The sequence below is a fragment of the Cupressus sempervirens genome, chromosome 10 (assembly GCF_028749045.1).
Source record: "Cupressus sempervirens isolate cs-2001-9-10 chromosome 10, ASM2874904v1, whole genome shotgun sequence".
Taxonomy (NCBI): domain Eukaryota; kingdom Viridiplantae; phylum Streptophyta; class Pinopsida; order Cupressales; family Cupressaceae; genus Cupressus; species Cupressus sempervirens.
Genome location: NC_143127.1, coordinates 88,113,549 through 88,131,697, shown reverse-complemented (window position 1 = coordinate 88,131,697; position 18,149 = coordinate 88,113,549). Strand labels below are relative to the sequence as shown.

Genomic DNA, 18,149 nt, shown 5'->3' with positions numbered 1-18,149 from the left:
CTACAAGTCATTAGGGAAGGCATGGATGACAAATTTCTTGGGCTCGGTCTCAGACTTTCTTGAGTTTATTAGACTATTTTTAGTATCCTAGGTTCTTGCTATTTTTGGCTCGTTATTTTAAATCTTAGGGTTGTTTAAATTCTATTTTTCAGTAGTCTTAATTAGTTTATTTTTAGTTGTCTATATTTAGATGACTTTGCTTTTTGTTTTTTTGTTGAAAGCTTTTGTAAATTCTATATATTCGGGTATTTGGTTGTTTTTTACAGTTTCATTTGCTAGACTTGCCCAGACTCAGTGACTCGTGGCCTAAGACTTGGTCAATTTTTTTAAACTCCTAAAATTTCAATGCTTTTTTGGTTTGTATGACATGCCTTTAGAATATACATGAAATGTGACTTTTAAGTCCCCATCTTTGTCTTCATGTTGTTTCATTTTTGCCATCATAATATATATATGGGATATAACTTTTTAAGTATAAAAATTATACTTAAAGTTGTATTTTATGTATATATTGGTAGGATGTTTGAGAGTGGTTCCAGATGTCTAGCAGTTATAATGCAAATTCTAGTTTGTAAAAGATATTAAATTTTTTTGGGGTTACTGAAACTATATTGATTGTAAGCACTCTCTTGCTCTCTCTATCTCACTCTTTATCTTCCCAAAAGCCTAAACCTATCTTCCTCCCAACTACTCCTCCTCTATTTCCTCTATCTACCTTTATCTCACTCTCTCCGGTCTTCCTGGAATCCAAACCTCTCTCTCTACTTGATGCAGGGCAACCCCAATAGACACCAAATCTGAGCCAAAGAGACCTTAATCAGCGATTTTTTGCTGTTCTGCAAGTTCCCTGTTGGCACACTTGCGAAATGGTTAAACCTTCACCATTTCACAACCTCCCTTTCTGCCTGCCTATGAAACAACAAAAACTTTTCTAAAAGCATCTTGCAGAGACATCTAACTGGTTAGGAACACTCATGGAATGCCATGGAGTAAAAAAGGTGTAAGGTGCAGTCAATTTTGGTTTGTGGATCTCTGATCCAAATTTTTTAAGTGTTATTGGTTAGTTAAGTGTGTATGTCCATGTGGCAGTTCAATGCCAATTTGGTAGGATCTTTGGAATATTAGATGTCATATCTAGGTGTCTTTAGAATATCATATCTAGGTGTCTTTAGGTGTCATTTTTTTGTGTTTGAAGTCATTTAAGTTGTCATTGATTCTTATGGAATCTATATGTAATGTATTTGCAATAAGTTGTCAGAAGTTGCACCACAAGGTCTTGACGTGCTTAAGGAGATAAAACTTGTGTAAAAGAGTCATGGAAGGATGTAAATGGGCATTTTAGGTCCATTTGGATGTATCTGAAGAGTTAATGCAAAGTTTAAGGTCATTTTGTCTCAAAAATACAAAATTGCAAAAGTTGCAAAAGTGCAACTTTGCAAAATTACACAGTTTGCAAAAAATGGGGGAAGTTGTATGGTCAGAAAAGTTGTAGTAGTTTGTAACTGTCAAAACAAAGCACAAAAGGTTTATAAACTATGAAATGGCCAAGTTTGATTGTGTGGACAAGTTGGAGGAAGATTGTAAATGGTTTGATTAGTCACACCTTTGACTGTCACCATAGATTCTGCAGAAATTGACAGTCACGTGTTTCCCTTCATTTGGGATTAAATACTTGATGTAGTGAGGACAAAAGGCTGGAATGAAGAGTGATCTCCATCAATATGGATTTGTATTGTATTTAAATGGCAGTTAAATGAAACGTTTTATTGTTTTGTATTCAATTTTCTTGACCGTCTCTGAACAGTCACATTTTTTGCTGTTTATGAGTAATTTTTGTTGAGTAACATGGATTGTTTTCTGCAAATGTAATAACATTGCCATCGTATTGATGTGTTCCAAATGCAGATTTGAATCTCATATAAATATTAGAGGAGGCACGTCTCTATGGTTTAATCATCATTTAATTAATAATAATATATTAACAAAAGTAATACTATATATATATATCTAGATAAAATATAATATAATATAATATACACATATATATTATATACTATAATATATATATATATATATATATATATATAACATGAATAAGTATATATAAGAAATGATGATTTACCAATAACAATAATGTATCTCAGATCGAATCAATCCAACTAAAGCTACAACCTTAACACTCCCTCTTAGCTAGGGAGGATGTATAGAATACATTATGCTCTCAAGCATATGGAGAGATATCATCTCAATATTGTATTCCCGAAATTTCATATTTAGTGATATAACATATATCCATCAAATCAGATGTATTTCAACTAATGCTATTTCATCAACACTCCCTCTTACTGAGGGAGGATTTAAACAACACAACCATCTCATGAAATGGTGATCTGATTCTGAACAATCTTATCAATCTTGCATTCTTGTGATATGAGCAGTAGCATCACCACCAAGATGCCTATCAACAATTATATTATTATATGGCTGAGAAGGATATAGGTCATCTGATCTCTGGCACACTGTGGGACAATGACTGAATATTGTCAATCAAATAACAACATGATCTTAGTGACATCAACTTAATATAGTCTCCATTAACATCAACTTAATATAGTCTCCATTAACATCAACTTAATGTAGTTTGTCATGATACGTTTGTTATCATGATAATAGAGCAAGAACACAAGAACAACAAATGTAGTGAAGAATTGGGCACGATCATAAAGTATCAAATAGCTTGTGATATCAGTATGTAGAGGAAATTTAAAAAAAAAAAAAAAAAAAAAAAAAAAAAATAAATAAATGTATGTATGTATGTGTAAACTTGGTTCAATATACTGATATCAATTTTATTAGATCCAACTGAAGCTATTTCTTTAACACTCCCTCTTATTAGCGAGGGAGGATATGATCAATTTCTTAATCTCATATTTGAGTTTGCAAGATGACTAATGAATTCTAGATCACAGCTTCTTTGAAGCCACTATCATAAGATTGAGTTTGCACATTAGTTGGTAAAGTACAAACCTTCTTTTCCTGCAAGAACATCTTCAGACATAAAGGAAAAGATCAAGGCAAATAACTCTTATAATATGTGTAGAATTACAAATAGGAGAGAGACTACAATGAGGGTCCACAGACATTTGAGGATGGAACATCCCCTTTCAAAGGATGGTTCAAGTGGGAATGGAACATTTGTTATTATTCATCCCCACAATGTAAATTCCCATTTATTCTATTGTTTATAGAGTTTTCAATCACAATCAAGTCCAATTAGAGACAATCAATTAATTTTCACTCATCTCTAAAGTTTCCTTAATAACGTTAGTAGCTCTTGTATAATCCTCACTCCCATCATTGTCACCATATTTGCCATCGATTTGATTCCCCTGGCTATCTGTATGAGCAATCCAACGCCCCAATGATACATTTAATTAGTTTGCTTATTTGCAGATCATTGAGTTTTCTAATTGTTTAATTTTGGCATAATGTGTCTTCCAAGTTTACAACTCTAATTGATCCATATTAGCAGACCATTGTTGACTGTAACAACCTTTAATTTGAAGCAATTGCAAGCTTGTAATATATACTCATAATTCCATAATTTTCTGGATTAAAATATAATCATAATGCCCATTTGTTGTATATGGTGGAAGGAATAACTATTTGAAGTATTATGGTAATAATTTATCAAGTTCTCCTGTTGTTAAGTGTAATTTCTTATGCTTCTTGATCCCTCTTTATTCATTTGATGTACTCCTTAGCAGTTCATAGCAATTCGATTTCTATATGATTTGTTTCTAGGAAATGACTATGCCAAAATTCTTCACTTCAGCCAACGCTTTGAATGGTATAATATATGGTACTTGGTGAGCAAGTAGATTCTTTCCACTCACGGTAAAGGGGAGACTGAAGAAGATAAACTCACTGTGCTGGAATGGATCCCAATTCTCATAATTTTATGGACAACAATTTTATTGCAATATTTATTTGCTCAAGCATGCATTTAATATGGAGGCAATGGTCCTTACTTTTGATGAGATAAATGACCATCAACACATAGTTTAAGATTAAATGTTTAAGTTAGTTGGACCATTTATAGAAATTTTGATCTGTAGAAATTCCTTGTTAGGATTTTGTGGTGGTGGATAACGACCAATCATATACTCTGACAAATGAACTTGTCCCATGATCTTAACTTCAGTGTAATTCAGACCGAGATTAGTCATTGCAAAAGCTCGCAATAGGGATTATAAGCTAAACTCTGACAATTACAATTACACTCATTGTCTTGCAGACATTCTGAAATTATTTACCTCCTGCAATTCGGTCATGTGGGGGACCTTTTGGTTGATCTCATAGGTAATGAACATCCATGTTCTTGTTACAACTGATTCATTTCTTTTGCACACAATTTGTTGCTTCGCTAAGCAACTAAACATTTCAACACTATAATCCACTTGTACTACTGTCCAGGAAGAATAAAAACAAATATAATTCGTTTGCATTATTCTTCTGTTGGATATCTCCTCTCAGGGCTCACTGACCATTTTTGTTTTACTTGTAACCAAGTTGGCTACTTCTTGATCTACCCAGGTCTGTTGTTCAGTGAACTTGATGGTAAGAACATCTTTCATCAAATTCTTAATGTCTTGAATAATGCTCGGTTGAAGCTCGATGAAGGTGGATGCTTCCCACACTTGAGAGCCCAAAAATGTTGTAGTGATGCAGTCGTACCATAATATTACACCTCAATTTCTGAATTATTCCTAATTCAATATAGTTTATCTCCGATTACGGATCTTAATAACATTTTCAACAGAGAGTCCCATGTATAAATACTTGTCGGTTGTACTTGAAAAGCTTCATAATAGTATACTATAATAATAGTATAATAATATAATATATTATATTATATTAGCTTTTCAAGTATAATAATATAATATATTATTAGTATACTATAATAATAGTATAATATATTATTAGTATACAATAATATATATTATTAGTATACAATAATGTATACTAATATAGCTTTTCAAGTATAATATATACTATATTACATATATTTATGTACATCTCCACTGGAACGATATTCCAAATAGTATTGGGTATGAAAGTTACAACATTCTGAACGCAGGTCTGTAAAACTGTCTTTGTAATGACAGTCACAATAACAAAAGGGCAATCATTGTTTGATGAATGGACCTGATCAATAATTAGTGGAAAGATGTTTGTTTGAAAAGCCTTGGAAAGAAATTGTCTGATGAAACAATGTTGTTAATAAGATGATTAAGTATTATAGGTTTGGGAACAAGAGTTGAATGACTGAATAAAGGTGGACTAACAGATTGTGTCATGTATGACATTTTTAGGGAACATTGTTAATGTTTGATCTTTGATCAGTATAGCAGTACTTGGTATCAAGGGAGCCTTGTGAATGGTGGAATTTGTTCTACATTGAACAACTAATGTGTGCGCAGGTTTGTGCATAGTGTATTGATCTATGAACTAGGGTGATCAGGACTTAGATGAATAAGGTTGAGGACAGAAACAATAATTTATGAAAGAATGCTGATTGAAGCCTAGTATGTGACCAGGAAATGCAGGTTTGTGGACAAGATGATCATGAATTAAGAGTTGTTGATCAGAACTAATATATGTGTTGTTGGTACTGACCAAAGGATTGGAGATCTGATTCTTGAAGTTAATAATGAATTAAAGACGAATGTACTTGTTGCAGGAACTGAGCCTATAAGAGGATTGTGAATACAAGAGGTTGGACTCAAATGTGATTTAATGGATTTGTACTCCCATGGATGAAGCATTTTAAGGTATAGCTATGTTGTTTGAGATGGATAAATGTTTGGATCTTGTTTGATCTGTTTGTTAAGGATGAATGATGTGGTAGGTATATTGTATGGTGATTGAATGACAGCTTCAAGGAATAGTGCTATTTATTGTTGAATCCCAGGAGAGGATCAATGATAGGAAGCCTGATTGAATGTTGTTTGATGATGAGATATGCCTCTAAAATATTGAAAATATAATGGAAGGGTGATTGGATCAGCATGATCCTTAAAGGTTGAAGGGTTTTGGTATACAGTCTTGAAATTCTTAATATATTTGTATGTGTATTTTTATGAATGTCGCTGTTTTCATTTTAGAGGTCCTGAAAAATGTTGGTATCTATATTTGCATCCATGACCATACAACTTTGGTTTTACCTTATTACTTAAAATTCAGTCATTTATGGATTTCATCTTATCATCCAATTCTCACAGGTCTTTGTTTGTTTTAAAATATTGCCTCTTTTGAGAAATAAGTTCACAGTAATATTTGGGTCTAATCAGCTCCACAAGTGCGGGATTGAACATTGTTGTATGAATAGCAATATCTAGTAAAATGATGTATACGTGGTTGTCATATCTCCTAATGTAGTCAACCAGAATGTTCAAGTAGTTGAGGTAGTCCAAGTTTAATCAAACAATTCATATGGAAAACATGTGTCCAAATCTGTGATTTTGATCTTTTCTTTAGCATGTCAAATGTTGCAGAATATTTTATCCAAGACAGTCAACACAAACATAGGTAGGGATTGCAAGCAGTGAAATAAATTCGCTGAAAGTGAGGATTCTGGTTGGCCTTGCAAGAAATTCCATGTTAGTCAATGGATCAGTTTCAGTTAATTCGCTGTTTAACAGGTTATTTTCTAAATTTTAACGCCTGGATGGGATTCAAATGGAATTTTAATTGACCACTTGATTGACCTATTAGTAGTAATTAATGCCATTCAAACATGGGAGACAGGTGATGGGTGAATTGGTTTTTATTCTCCTTTTCGAAAATTCCATGTATTTTGACAAGAGAATAAAAGTGAGTTTTGGTCCATTTAACTTGCTAATATACTGGTTCTGGTACAGTTATAGGGTATGGTATTTGGATTTTTTTGTCCTTGGGTACATGTAGGGGACCATTTGCCCATAAATAATATGTATTAAAAAAATTAAATTTGTATAATAGGTCCAAACTCTTATGCATAATTGATTAAAATGCTGGGTTTTCATTGTGGAGACTGGAATCCAATTGCCTATACTCTATAGTAACATCTAGAGTGGAATTCTAAGTTGTGATTCTTGTTATTCCGTAGTTGGGTTCTAATATGGAGGTGATGTTTAAATATAAGTGGATTCCTAAATAGTGACTCAGTTTTCCATAAGCGATTTCTAGTGTGTATGCTTGTGAGGAGCTTGTACATTTGTATTCGATATAAAATTTAATATTGTTTTTATTGTAAAATAAAATAATGCCGGTGATTGCTTATAAAAAATGTTAAACACCTCATAATTGAAAAAATGAACATACTTAGGTTCATAGTTCCATGACTTGTCAAATGTCAATCGATGAAAATTACAATCAATATTTAATATTCTTCATAGTGCTCTTCATCAAAAGCATCAAAGCCAGCTTTTGGTTCAAATTGACTTGACCACAATGTGTGCTACTTACAGTGGAAACTGCCTCATCTAAAGATATGTTTTGGCAAGTCGTGCTGCAATATGTTTATATAGGCATAGTCAAGAGTTAGATCTGAGTTCTTTCTCATTCTCGTTGTAATCAAGTTTCTTAAATGATGAGATCTTAATAACTTGATGTGGTTTTGGTTGGAGACTTCAATGGGGTTGATGGGTAGTAATGTTCTTGGGGGTTTTGGGCAATACCCCTATTGGGGTTGAGGGGTAGTAACCTTCTTGGGGGTTTGGGGCAATACCCCTATTGGGGCTGAGGGGCACCACCACTCTTGGGGGTTTGGGCCCAATACCCCCACTAGAGTTGAGGGGTAGCACCCCTTGTGGGGTCGAGGAGAAGTCATCGATTAAGGCCTTTGAGACCACACAAACCTCTTTGATGCATGCCTTTTTCACATAATTGTCAATTCATGGAGAGATTATGTATATAGCCATTTTTTGGTTTATAAAAATGTTATAACTCTTTGTACCCCTTGTGGGGTTGAGGAGAAGTCATAGATTAAGGCCTTTGAGACCACACAAACCTCCTTGATGCATGCCTTTTTCACAAAATTGTCAATTCATGGAGAGATTATGTATATAGCCATTTTTTGGTTTATAAAAATGTTATAACTCTTTGTTTTGGGCAGCACTTGGTTCAGCTCAAGTTATAGCTTGGGGTCCCTCTTGGGCACCTCTGATTTTCTATGGGTCCTGCTGTAAATAAGCCACATCAAACTTGAGGTGCTTGAGAGGGACCTTGGAAAACCTAGTGGGGAACCAACTCAGTACTTAAATTGATACAGTGGACAAGTGTGATGGGGTCCAACAAGTTTATAGTGTGAAAATGTGCACGGGAAAGGCAAGGCTCCCCAAACCCACAAAACATCGACTATCCTTTCTACAACTCCAACACCCTCAACCCAATCCTAGCACTCAAATTCCTCAAAATTGCCTACTAGGCGTAATTGCCCACAACTAGGTCTCCAGCGAGAAAGATGTAAAGTTTTTTCCCAAACTCTCTAGAGGACTTCTCAAACAAAATAGGTTTTCAAACACTCATTTCAGTCTTCTTTAACATATCTCAACCTTAGTATAGGTTGTTTTGGACCAACAAACAGATCCTCCAACTGTGCACCCTTTTTAGGCGTAAAACAAGGTCGTTTTCCAAAGCAACTACCTGCTGCCCTTGCTCCCAATGCTCCAAACTTTCAACTGTCTTCTGAAATGGACCCAATCAAAGGATTATCAAGTCAATCTGGTGCTCTAGCTTCTGCAAGTAGAAACCTAGGGCTTTCTCAATGTGTGACTTCCCAGGCCAATTTCAATCAAGTGAAGGTTGATTCACCATCTCCAAGGCATGTATAGACATAATCTACCATTAAATACTACCCTCCAATGGATAGATCTCCTGCTGCTGCTCCTTAGGCATGCATTTCATGCACCTACAACCACCTAAACTCCATTAGAGGCCTCCAACCATGCAAACTCCTGTCCAAACATTCTTAGAAGAACTATTTACATTGTAATACAGGTTCATTCCATGGGAATCAGATTCCTACATCCATGGAATGACCGAATGCTTCCTAAGTGCCCAAAACTTGCAAAAATTGATGAAAAGTTGCTTGCAATCAACACTTTTGGTAAATGGAACTCCTACTTGCCTTAATGCACCATAAATGGATTAGATATCATGCTAATAGATTCAAAACACCATTACAGCCCTAAGAAACCAATTCAACCAAAGAACACACAAAATTGCTCAAAAATGGAGTTTTATTGCATTCTTCACCAACAGTCCGTACAAATGCTGATGGAATCTGTACACTTCTCTTCCCCTATTGACCCTATGCCTTCACCGGGCTATAAATGACGTATTACAACTTCCCCAACCATATTCCATTGGTTGGAATCCATATGAAAGGTTATAACATTCAAAAACTTGTTTTCCCTCCTAATCTAGGACATGATCGTTAGGATACAAAATTTGAATTTAAAACCTTATTTAATTGCTTTATTTCTTAGTTTATTACTTCCTACCACTTAGGACTTGTTCTAGGACCACCCTAGGACCTATTTGACTCCTCTAATCAATCTAGATCCCTTGTTGGCACTATTGGCCACTTTTACATCATTTTTGTGCCTAAATCCCTTATTAGGACTTTTTCAGTTTATATTAAATTCATTATTACATATTGCCATTATAGGCTTCAATACATTCCAATCCACCTTTAAGGATGTCATTGATCCTTTGTCCTTGCTTGTAACCAAGGTGTTCCTAGATGTTTTCCTATGTGCTCTTGCACCATATACCCAAACTATATTCATATAGGATTGGGAGCGTGTTTCAAAAGAACTTGATAATTTTACCACAACTATGATAATGCCCTCCCTATCTTTTACAAAACCTCTTGGTAATTTCAATTTATATTTGACTTTTTCATATTGTTTTTATATAAAATAGTGTAAAATATTTTGTGTATGGTTGCATCCCATTTGTTCCCTCGTTTTTAGCGTGGGCCAGGAACCCTAGTAATACTAGAAATTTGTAATATTTGCCGATCCCTTGCTCTTGGAAGCCTAGAGCGACATCCTTTGATAAACATAGAAAGGAAAAACAAGGTTTTAATTGACAACATGTTATAAAGTACGTGATTTCTTAAGTTTGTGTTTGAATTAATATGCAATTTCTTTTATCAGTTTCATTACTAGTAGAACATTGTTGTAAACCCTTAGTAATTTCTATAATGTCATATTCCTAATTTGCTCTAGTGTTTGCCCTAAAATCACATTTGCAACAAATTAGGGGTCACGATTACATCTCACCAATTAAAAATCCTTGTGATAATGCTCCTTGAGACTTGAATCTTGCTATAAAAAACAATATATACAATTAGGTTTGCCGATCATCTTATATTCATTGATTATTAATAGTTTTCCACAAACTTATTGGAGTTTGGAAGAAGAGACATGAAGGGTTTGCCCAAAGCCATTTCTGCATCAAGTCTAAAGGGGTTGGCTACTGTATGCCTCCCACTAGTATACCTGCTTTCTCAATCATCCCTCATCTTTCGAAAAATACATACCATCTTGTGGAGTTTGGGGGAGGTCATAAGTGAGTTCCTTGCCTTTTTGACATAAGGGCCCATTGGTTCACTCTAGGATGGCCTACTTACATAGCCTCAACAACCCCCTTTGCATACACCTAAGGCTCTTTCTCTAGCAAGGTGGGTTTCAAATGGTATGCATAACTAATCTCCATTGCCAATTTGTGGAGTCAGGGAGAGGTAAGGACCCTTTGGTGCATTCTAGGACAACCTACATACATAGGAGTCACGGTGCATTGTAAACAACTTTATAAAATTAATATAGGAATCACGGTGATAAGAAAATCTCTTTGCAGTTACAAATATTTGAAGGCTTGATTCAACCCATGATCAAGAAATGATAATCTATAGGCTTAATGGCTTTATGTAAGCATCCACACTTTCATAGTGTTAATAAAACTATATGTAGGGATGGAGCTGCGATAAGCTTCATATCAATGACATTAAAAAATAGATTTAATATTTGGCCGATTGTATAAACCATCAGATAAAGTTGGACAAAAAGAGGCGTTTCTTGAAACAACAGCTATGAATTGTAACAATGATTCTTCTTGGTGAGCATGATGAGAGAGGGAACTAAGAGAATGAGGAAGATAAAAAAAATCAACAGCAAAAGAGAACCCATTGAAGATAAATGAAGAGATAAAATCTAAGAGACAACCTACTTACATAGCCTTCGTAACCCTTTGCTTAAGTTTGTGTTTTAAATAATATGCAATTTCTTCATAGGACAACCTACTAACATAGCCTTCGTAACCCCCCTTTGCTTAGACCTCACACCCTTCCTGCTAGATGGGTTGCAGACCATCAAACACATCCTATATTCTACGATGGACGTTCATTTAAGCATCATCTATTATTCATGTGGACATACATATAATTATACCATAATTACTTGTAAGAAGGAAGGGTGCTGAAGATGGCCTGTCTGATTAAAATTAGCTTGCCTATCTGAAGATAATTTCTTGGATGTATATGCAGGTCAATCTTTACTAATCAGTATTAGTCCTTTTGTGCACTCTTCGTCCTAATTGCTTAGATAATACTTGATGATTATATTTTGCTCATGCAGGGGACTGCTGTTAAATGTTGTTTGATCTGGTCATGCCTTAAGCTCCGACTTGTCCTTTAATGAGTACTGGTTGCTGGTTGAGTACTGATTATTTATCACTTAGATTCACATTACTTGTATCCCTTTCAATGTTTAAACTTTAGATGGAACCCTCCTTTATTGGTGGGAGGGTCATTGCCTTCCATAAGGATTGTGAGTCACTACTTTTCATTGTTGCCTTATGAGTAATATATTATTCTCCAAATTGATCTTTGTGTCCAAGCAGAAGACCAAACTAGCAGAGATGAGCGGATTTGTTAGTGTTGTGATATGGGTGTGGTTGAGACTGAAACCCATTTCCTATTCTGTTGTCCGATCTGCTATGAGATTTGAGGCAGGTCCCATTGCTTATTTAGAGAGTGCAGGTCCCTATCCTCGTTCTTCAGGTATGATGATCAGCGATGCCTTGTGCTCTTTCTCCAGGAGGCCTTCTATCTTTAGGATCTCACTCTTCGGAAGTTTTCCCCCTTTGGATCTACGGCCCTTCACCAGCTTATCACTTCCTTCTTCACTCCAATTACCTCTCCTAGAGGAACCAAGCGGTCTAGGAGCCTGTCCATTGCTATGCCCACTGCTACTCACATCAAATTGGTGCAACCATGCAAAGATCATACACACATGCACCATCAGCGACTATGGCACTCTGCTATCCAGCAACGGGTTCAGACTTCTCCACACATGGATAGTTATCCTTTGGTTTTGAGCTTCTTTTTGACAAGTATGAACTGCTAGTTGTTTTGCAGTTTCACGGTCTCTCTTGTATAGTGCTGTTTCTCTTTGTTTGGTTCTTGCTCTATTGGTTTTATATTTATTGGACAACGTTTGGTGGTCCTACTGTCTTTTGGCCTCTATTTGTACTTTCACTCCCTTAGGCTCTTTTGTGGTCTCTTGCTGGACATTAATATTTTATCTTATCTTATCTCCCTTGGATGTCCTTCTCAAACAAAACCTTTTCCCCTTTATATCCTCCAATGTGAGGGAGAGTCACACCTCTTCATAATGGCCAGAACCTTCTACAATTACTACCCTTTGGAAGGGTCACAACCTTTCATCATTGCTGCCCCTTTGAGTCACTTCATTCATTTCTTCCCCTTAATTCTTTTTGCTTCGTTCTTTCTTGTTTCCTCCCTTTCAAATGAACTCTTCTTTCTTGTTGAGGGAGTGTCAACTATTCATTATTTATCTCTTGACCTTTTCATTAACTCAATTGACTTGTAATTACATTACATTATATTTTATTATTGTTATTGTATCTTTATTAAAAAAAATGGGACATTGCAATTTATTTAATCAATTCTACTGCTGGTAGAATATTCTGTTGTAAATTTCTTTGTTGTTCAATGCTTGGTGCTATATTATGTTGCGAGCTCATTAATGACATGATTTATATATATTGGGGAAGACAGAGATGGCATGGGCAGTTGCTGCTAGGTTATTCTCATATAATATCTGCTTCAAAAATATTGAGTGTGATAGTGATTGTGCTAACACCTCCAGAATAGATTACATAAATAAACTATCATATCTAGAAAGGAGTAAGAACAGTGAATAAAAAATTACTTCTCTTATTTGACAATTCTCAGTTGCAATAATTTTATGAAGTAGTTCTAACTCTTTCTAAACTGTTGGATGGGATGGCAGACAATTTTAGACTGTTGATGGTGATGTCATTCTATGAGCTTATTTTGGATATACACTGCCGACTTCATGTATTGTTGATTTGTTTAACATTTCAGATAACTAGCTCATAAATGTGAGTTATTAGTGTTTTTGGTCAACTTTCGTGTAATGCATCCATGTTAAGTTAATTGGTAAAATTTAGAGAAACAATGCTCCATTTAAATTTCTGCCTATTTATCATCTATTTAATTAATTATGTGATACAACCCCATCTTTTATATTGTGCCATTGACTTGTTTTCTGTTTAGAGTCTAGACAATAATTTTTTGTTAAATTCAATTTAATGCCTTTAAGTAAAATTTACTGATTTTTTTAGTACATGAGATTATGCATGGGAATCCTTTTTTTTTCATTGCACTTCTTTATTAGTTACTATTCTACTGATCCCTACTTTCCAATTTTGCAGTCTTCCGCATTTGTACTTGTTTATCATGCAAGAATTGCAGTTCATCCAATCTCACTACTGTTCCACAGTGCAACATTGAAATTTCAGTCAGTTTAATTTATCAGATTGATTCATATGCTGGAAAATACAGAATGCAAATGAAAATGGAGAAGGTGACAACAATTCTTATGCACAGATACCCTTATCCACATGAACATTCACAGCATGCTATGATTGCAGTTGTGGTTGGTTCTCTTTTCTTCATATCAGTTGATAACTTCCAAACTCTTATTCACAAGTTGGATAACAACAATATAAAGTGGTGGTCTATATATGCATGTTTCTTTGGTTTTCTCTATTTCTTTTCCTCTCCTTTCCTGGGACGAACCATTCAGCCAAGCTACTCAAACTTCAGTCGATGGTACTGCACAAGTTTTCAAAAATGAAATAAATTATGTGTTTTAAAGCTTAAAATTTATTGGATAATATTAATGTGGCTAAGTGACATTTTTGTGCAAATATTCCTTGCTTAAAAAAATTCTGAACCAGGGAATGGATTTACACATTGCAGGTATGTGCTGTGGCTTTTAATTGCTGGCGTGTATCATTTACCAAGCATGCAGTCAATGGGAGTCGACATCAAAATGAATGTGTCTCTATTTTTGACATTATTTGTATTGTCTGTCTTGGCTCTTTTGGTTTTCCATATTACATTTCTTGGGCTGTGGTATATGGGCCTTGTTGCACGCTTTGCAGGAAAGCGGCCTGAGATTCTTACCATTCTGCAAAATAGTGTTGTAAGACCTATTATTTGTCTGAAACTGATTATATGTTAATTTGTTTGATATGACAGGTTTACATTGAAACCCAAGCCTTTCTTCTTATGATTAAGTTAATTCTGTCTGTTGTTGCTGCAGGTTTTAAGCATAGCATGTTGTGTTTTTTACAGCTATTGTGGCAATAGAGCCCCAGCTAGAACAAAATCATTTGGAAGCAAAGATTTTGGTCTTGTTGTAGATACATTTATAAAAGGGTGGCCACAGGTACATGAATTGAAGGAGCAGGTTTGCTCTAATTGGCTTGCATCTGTTGGATCTGCAAGTGACTACCCAGTATTTTCCAAATGGGTTATTTATGGTCAGGTAAGTGCCTATCTATCTGAGAGTGACTTTCTTATCTCCAATCTAGGAATACACAATTTGCAATCATACTTTTTATTGGACAAACTGTGTTCCGAAGTAGCAACTTATCTTTACAACTTAAGTATGTTCTGAAGTAAACAAATAAACTTGGATTGCTATTGTTTCTGGATTAGATCATGTGTGAGTTTTTGTATTCAGAAATTCACAGATGGTTTAATCCAGAAACAACAACGATTAAATTTATAGATTATGGAAATCTGATACCATTAAATAAAATTTGGTCAATGGGAGTATCTTTACTAACCATATGTTTCTTTTGCAGTCAGCTGACATAATCTCACCTATGTTTTCTTTGTGGGCAACATTTATAGGATTATACATTGCAAATTATGTAGTTGAAAGGTCAACTGGGTATGTCACATTGAAAATTGCTTTATGAGGTTGATTGTTTTGAAATTATCATTTGTCACTTTATCTTGACTTTTGTGAAATTTCATTATCTCTGTTTCAATTTGTATTTTTAGATGGGCTTTGACACATCCTCAGTCAGCATCAGTTTCTGATATTCGGAGGGCATCTGCAGCTCCGGAATTCTTAGACATGGTTCCTTGGTACTCAGGGTATGTACTCTGTTCCACTAATTCCAAGGTGTATTTTTGTCAGTGAGGAAGCCTGTGTCAGTGAGTCAAGATGACAAGAGTGTACTGTTTCAGGACATCGGCAGATTTGTTCAAGACAGCATTTGATCTGTTGGTATCTGTAACATTGTTTCTTGGACGCTTTGATATGCGAATGATGCAGGCATGCCTACTCAATATATCTAAGTTTCTTAATCTGTAACCTTTTTATGTTATTCTGTTTCATTGTAGTAAGTAATTGTGATATTACTTGCCATGTTTTAAAATTTGTCGGGTCTTACTTTTTGTGATAATTTATACTTGCTTTATTTGATTAGGCAGCAATGACCAAGGCACAGAGTAATGAGCCAAAGGAAGGTTTTCTTTTTAATCATCTAAGTGCAAGAGAAGGACTATGGTTTGACTTCATGGCAGACACTGGGGATGGTGGCAATTCTACATACAGTGTTGCCCGATTGCTTGCTCAACCTTCCCTTCAAGTAAGCCACAACAATATTGTTAAAGAACTTCCACGTGGAGACTTGCTTCTTATTGGAGGAGATCTTGCGTGAGTTGATTCTCATTTTCACTTATGATAGGATTAATCAGAGAAACAAAAATGAACTCTGCAGATGATTTAAAGTTTTGGTTGCCCAGTGATTTTTTGTGTGGCAGTTCTATACTTGAAGGATTCATATGTTGAAACCAATGATGAAAGTGTGACATGGATTAGCTGATTGGTGCCTGGGCTGGTTCAGAGTAATTTGAATGGATATTATTTGCAAAAGACTGAACAGTGTAGATTACATATATTTAATATTAGCCAGTGAATTTGACTTCAATTCTAGGAAAGAATGGCGATGTTTTGCACAAGGGAATGACATATGTATTTAGATGTTGCTTTTATATTACTCCACTAGTTAGATCTCACTCTCTTCAAAATGCAAGCATTCAGAAGTTAAAATATTGAGTAAGATAGCTTGTAAGCATCTGAGAGTGACGACACACTATTGTTTATATATACTTTTTAAGTCACAGTGTATCCAAAGGCTCAATTTAGGATTAAATCACAAAGCCTTCCAGTGTATCTGCCTAAGTTTTTCTGTAATGGAATGCAAAATTTACACAAACCTTAGCAAGTGAAGTCTGATATTAGTAGGCTAAGGTTACTGAAAGATATGATTGTTTGCCAAAGGTTAATTGAATGAGAAATCAACATAGCTTATGTGTGGTGAATATTTCCCTACAACCAATATATATATATATTTTTGGTAAAATATTTTGGTTATTTTATTAATTTAGCTCTGGGATTAGCCTGGCCTGGACCAGGGGAGGTTACAACAGGGGAAACCAGCATCCCAATTTTACAATGAGAGCGAGACCCATAAACGATTCAAAACAAAGGAAAGGACAACACAAATAAGCCAATAGATAAGGAGTTAACCTTTTACACCACCCTTGGTATGGGATCAAATAATCATGTCAAACGATTTTGGAGAGCTTTCTTTGATTTTTCCCCTCCTCTGTGTTGAATGGGTATCCCCATCATCGCAGCTGATGAACACTCACCTTGCAGCCTTCTCTCTTTTGTGAAGATTCTTCCAGCTTGTCACCGCTGGAGGATAGTCCCAGAAGGCAATTGCAACTCCTCATTCGCAATCCTCGAATATGACTTGGGCTGCACCTCCTCCTTTTGCACTGCATTATGAGAGTGGGAAGGTTCTTTCCACCATGATGCACACTTATCCACTCTTTGTTTCTCACATTGGGATGCCAAGTGCCTAGATTTAAAACACCTCCTACATCAGAGTGGGACCCCATTATAATCAAAGGGCTATACCCAACAACCAGTCAAAGATTTAAACGAAATTTCTTCCGGTAAATGATTGGTAATGTCCATCTCCACAAGGATACAGACATAAGTTGAATGCATAAGATTTGAGGATCCTTCATCAATCATCAAGAAACTTCCTAGCAAATTACCTATAGTTTCAAAGTGAGAATCAAACCAAAATTGAAGAGGGAGATTTGGAAGCCTCACCTACTGGGTCCCTTTCAAAAACCTCAATAACAGGGCAGAAGTCAGGGTGCCAAGGTTTCAGAATCAGAGGAAACTACTCTTCCCAATTCCAAATGCAGTCTCATAAAATCTTATTTCTATCTGCAACATTCTCAAACACAATGAGAATATCTCTGGCTGCAGGGTAAATCTGAAAGCACCTCTTCAAAATGGACTCCCATTGTTCAGAGATCCTTCCATGAAGGTCTTGCAAGCTCAACCACACTCCCCTGAAGTGCCCAATCAGTCCGAGCTTAGAGAAGACTACCACATCATGAACCATTACCTTCTCCACTTAATCCCCAAGGTTGATCGAAATGGCCATATTTGAAGGCAGAAGTCCCCCAAATGACCCAATAGTTAGCAAGTGTTTGGAGAACGAAACCCAACTGTCTTCACCCCGCCCTGCAACAACATAGCCCTGTCGAGCTTATTTCTTTGCATAAACATTTACTGGGGCCCTTTCCTTGTGCTCTGTGCTCGTTGTCTTAATGCAGGAGATTGTCTCTCCACTGCCAATAGTTCTCACCTCATTGTGTC

At 35.6% G+C, this 18,149-nt stretch overlaps 1 protein-coding gene across 2 annotated transcripts in view; it reads left to right on the top strand.

Moving 5' to 3' along the window:
- The window catches only part of LOC149532709 (uncharacterized), a 118,898-nt gene that overhangs the window by 7,796 nt on the left and 92,953 nt on the right, over positions 1-18,149 (top strand). Inside the window, exons 2-8 of one of the 2 annotated variants that reach the window (XM_089803641.1) lie at positions 13,813-14,212; positions 14,363-14,588; positions 14,709-14,933; positions 15,256-15,344; positions 15,458-15,553; positions 15,647-15,734; positions 15,889-16,118. In XM_089803641.1, coding sequence (XP_089659767.1) covers positions 13,944-14,212; positions 14,363-14,588; positions 14,709-14,933; positions 15,256-15,344; positions 15,458-15,553; positions 15,647-15,734; positions 15,889-16,118 — 1,223 coding nt within the window. In that variant the 5' untranslated portion in view covers positions 13,813-13,943. Of the gene's footprint in view, positions 1-13,812; positions 14,213-14,362; positions 14,589-14,708; positions 14,934-15,255; positions 15,345-15,457; positions 15,554-15,646; positions 15,735-15,888; positions 16,119-18,149 lie in introns of those variants that run through there. The other variant, XM_089803642.1, reaches the window with a different exon arrangement.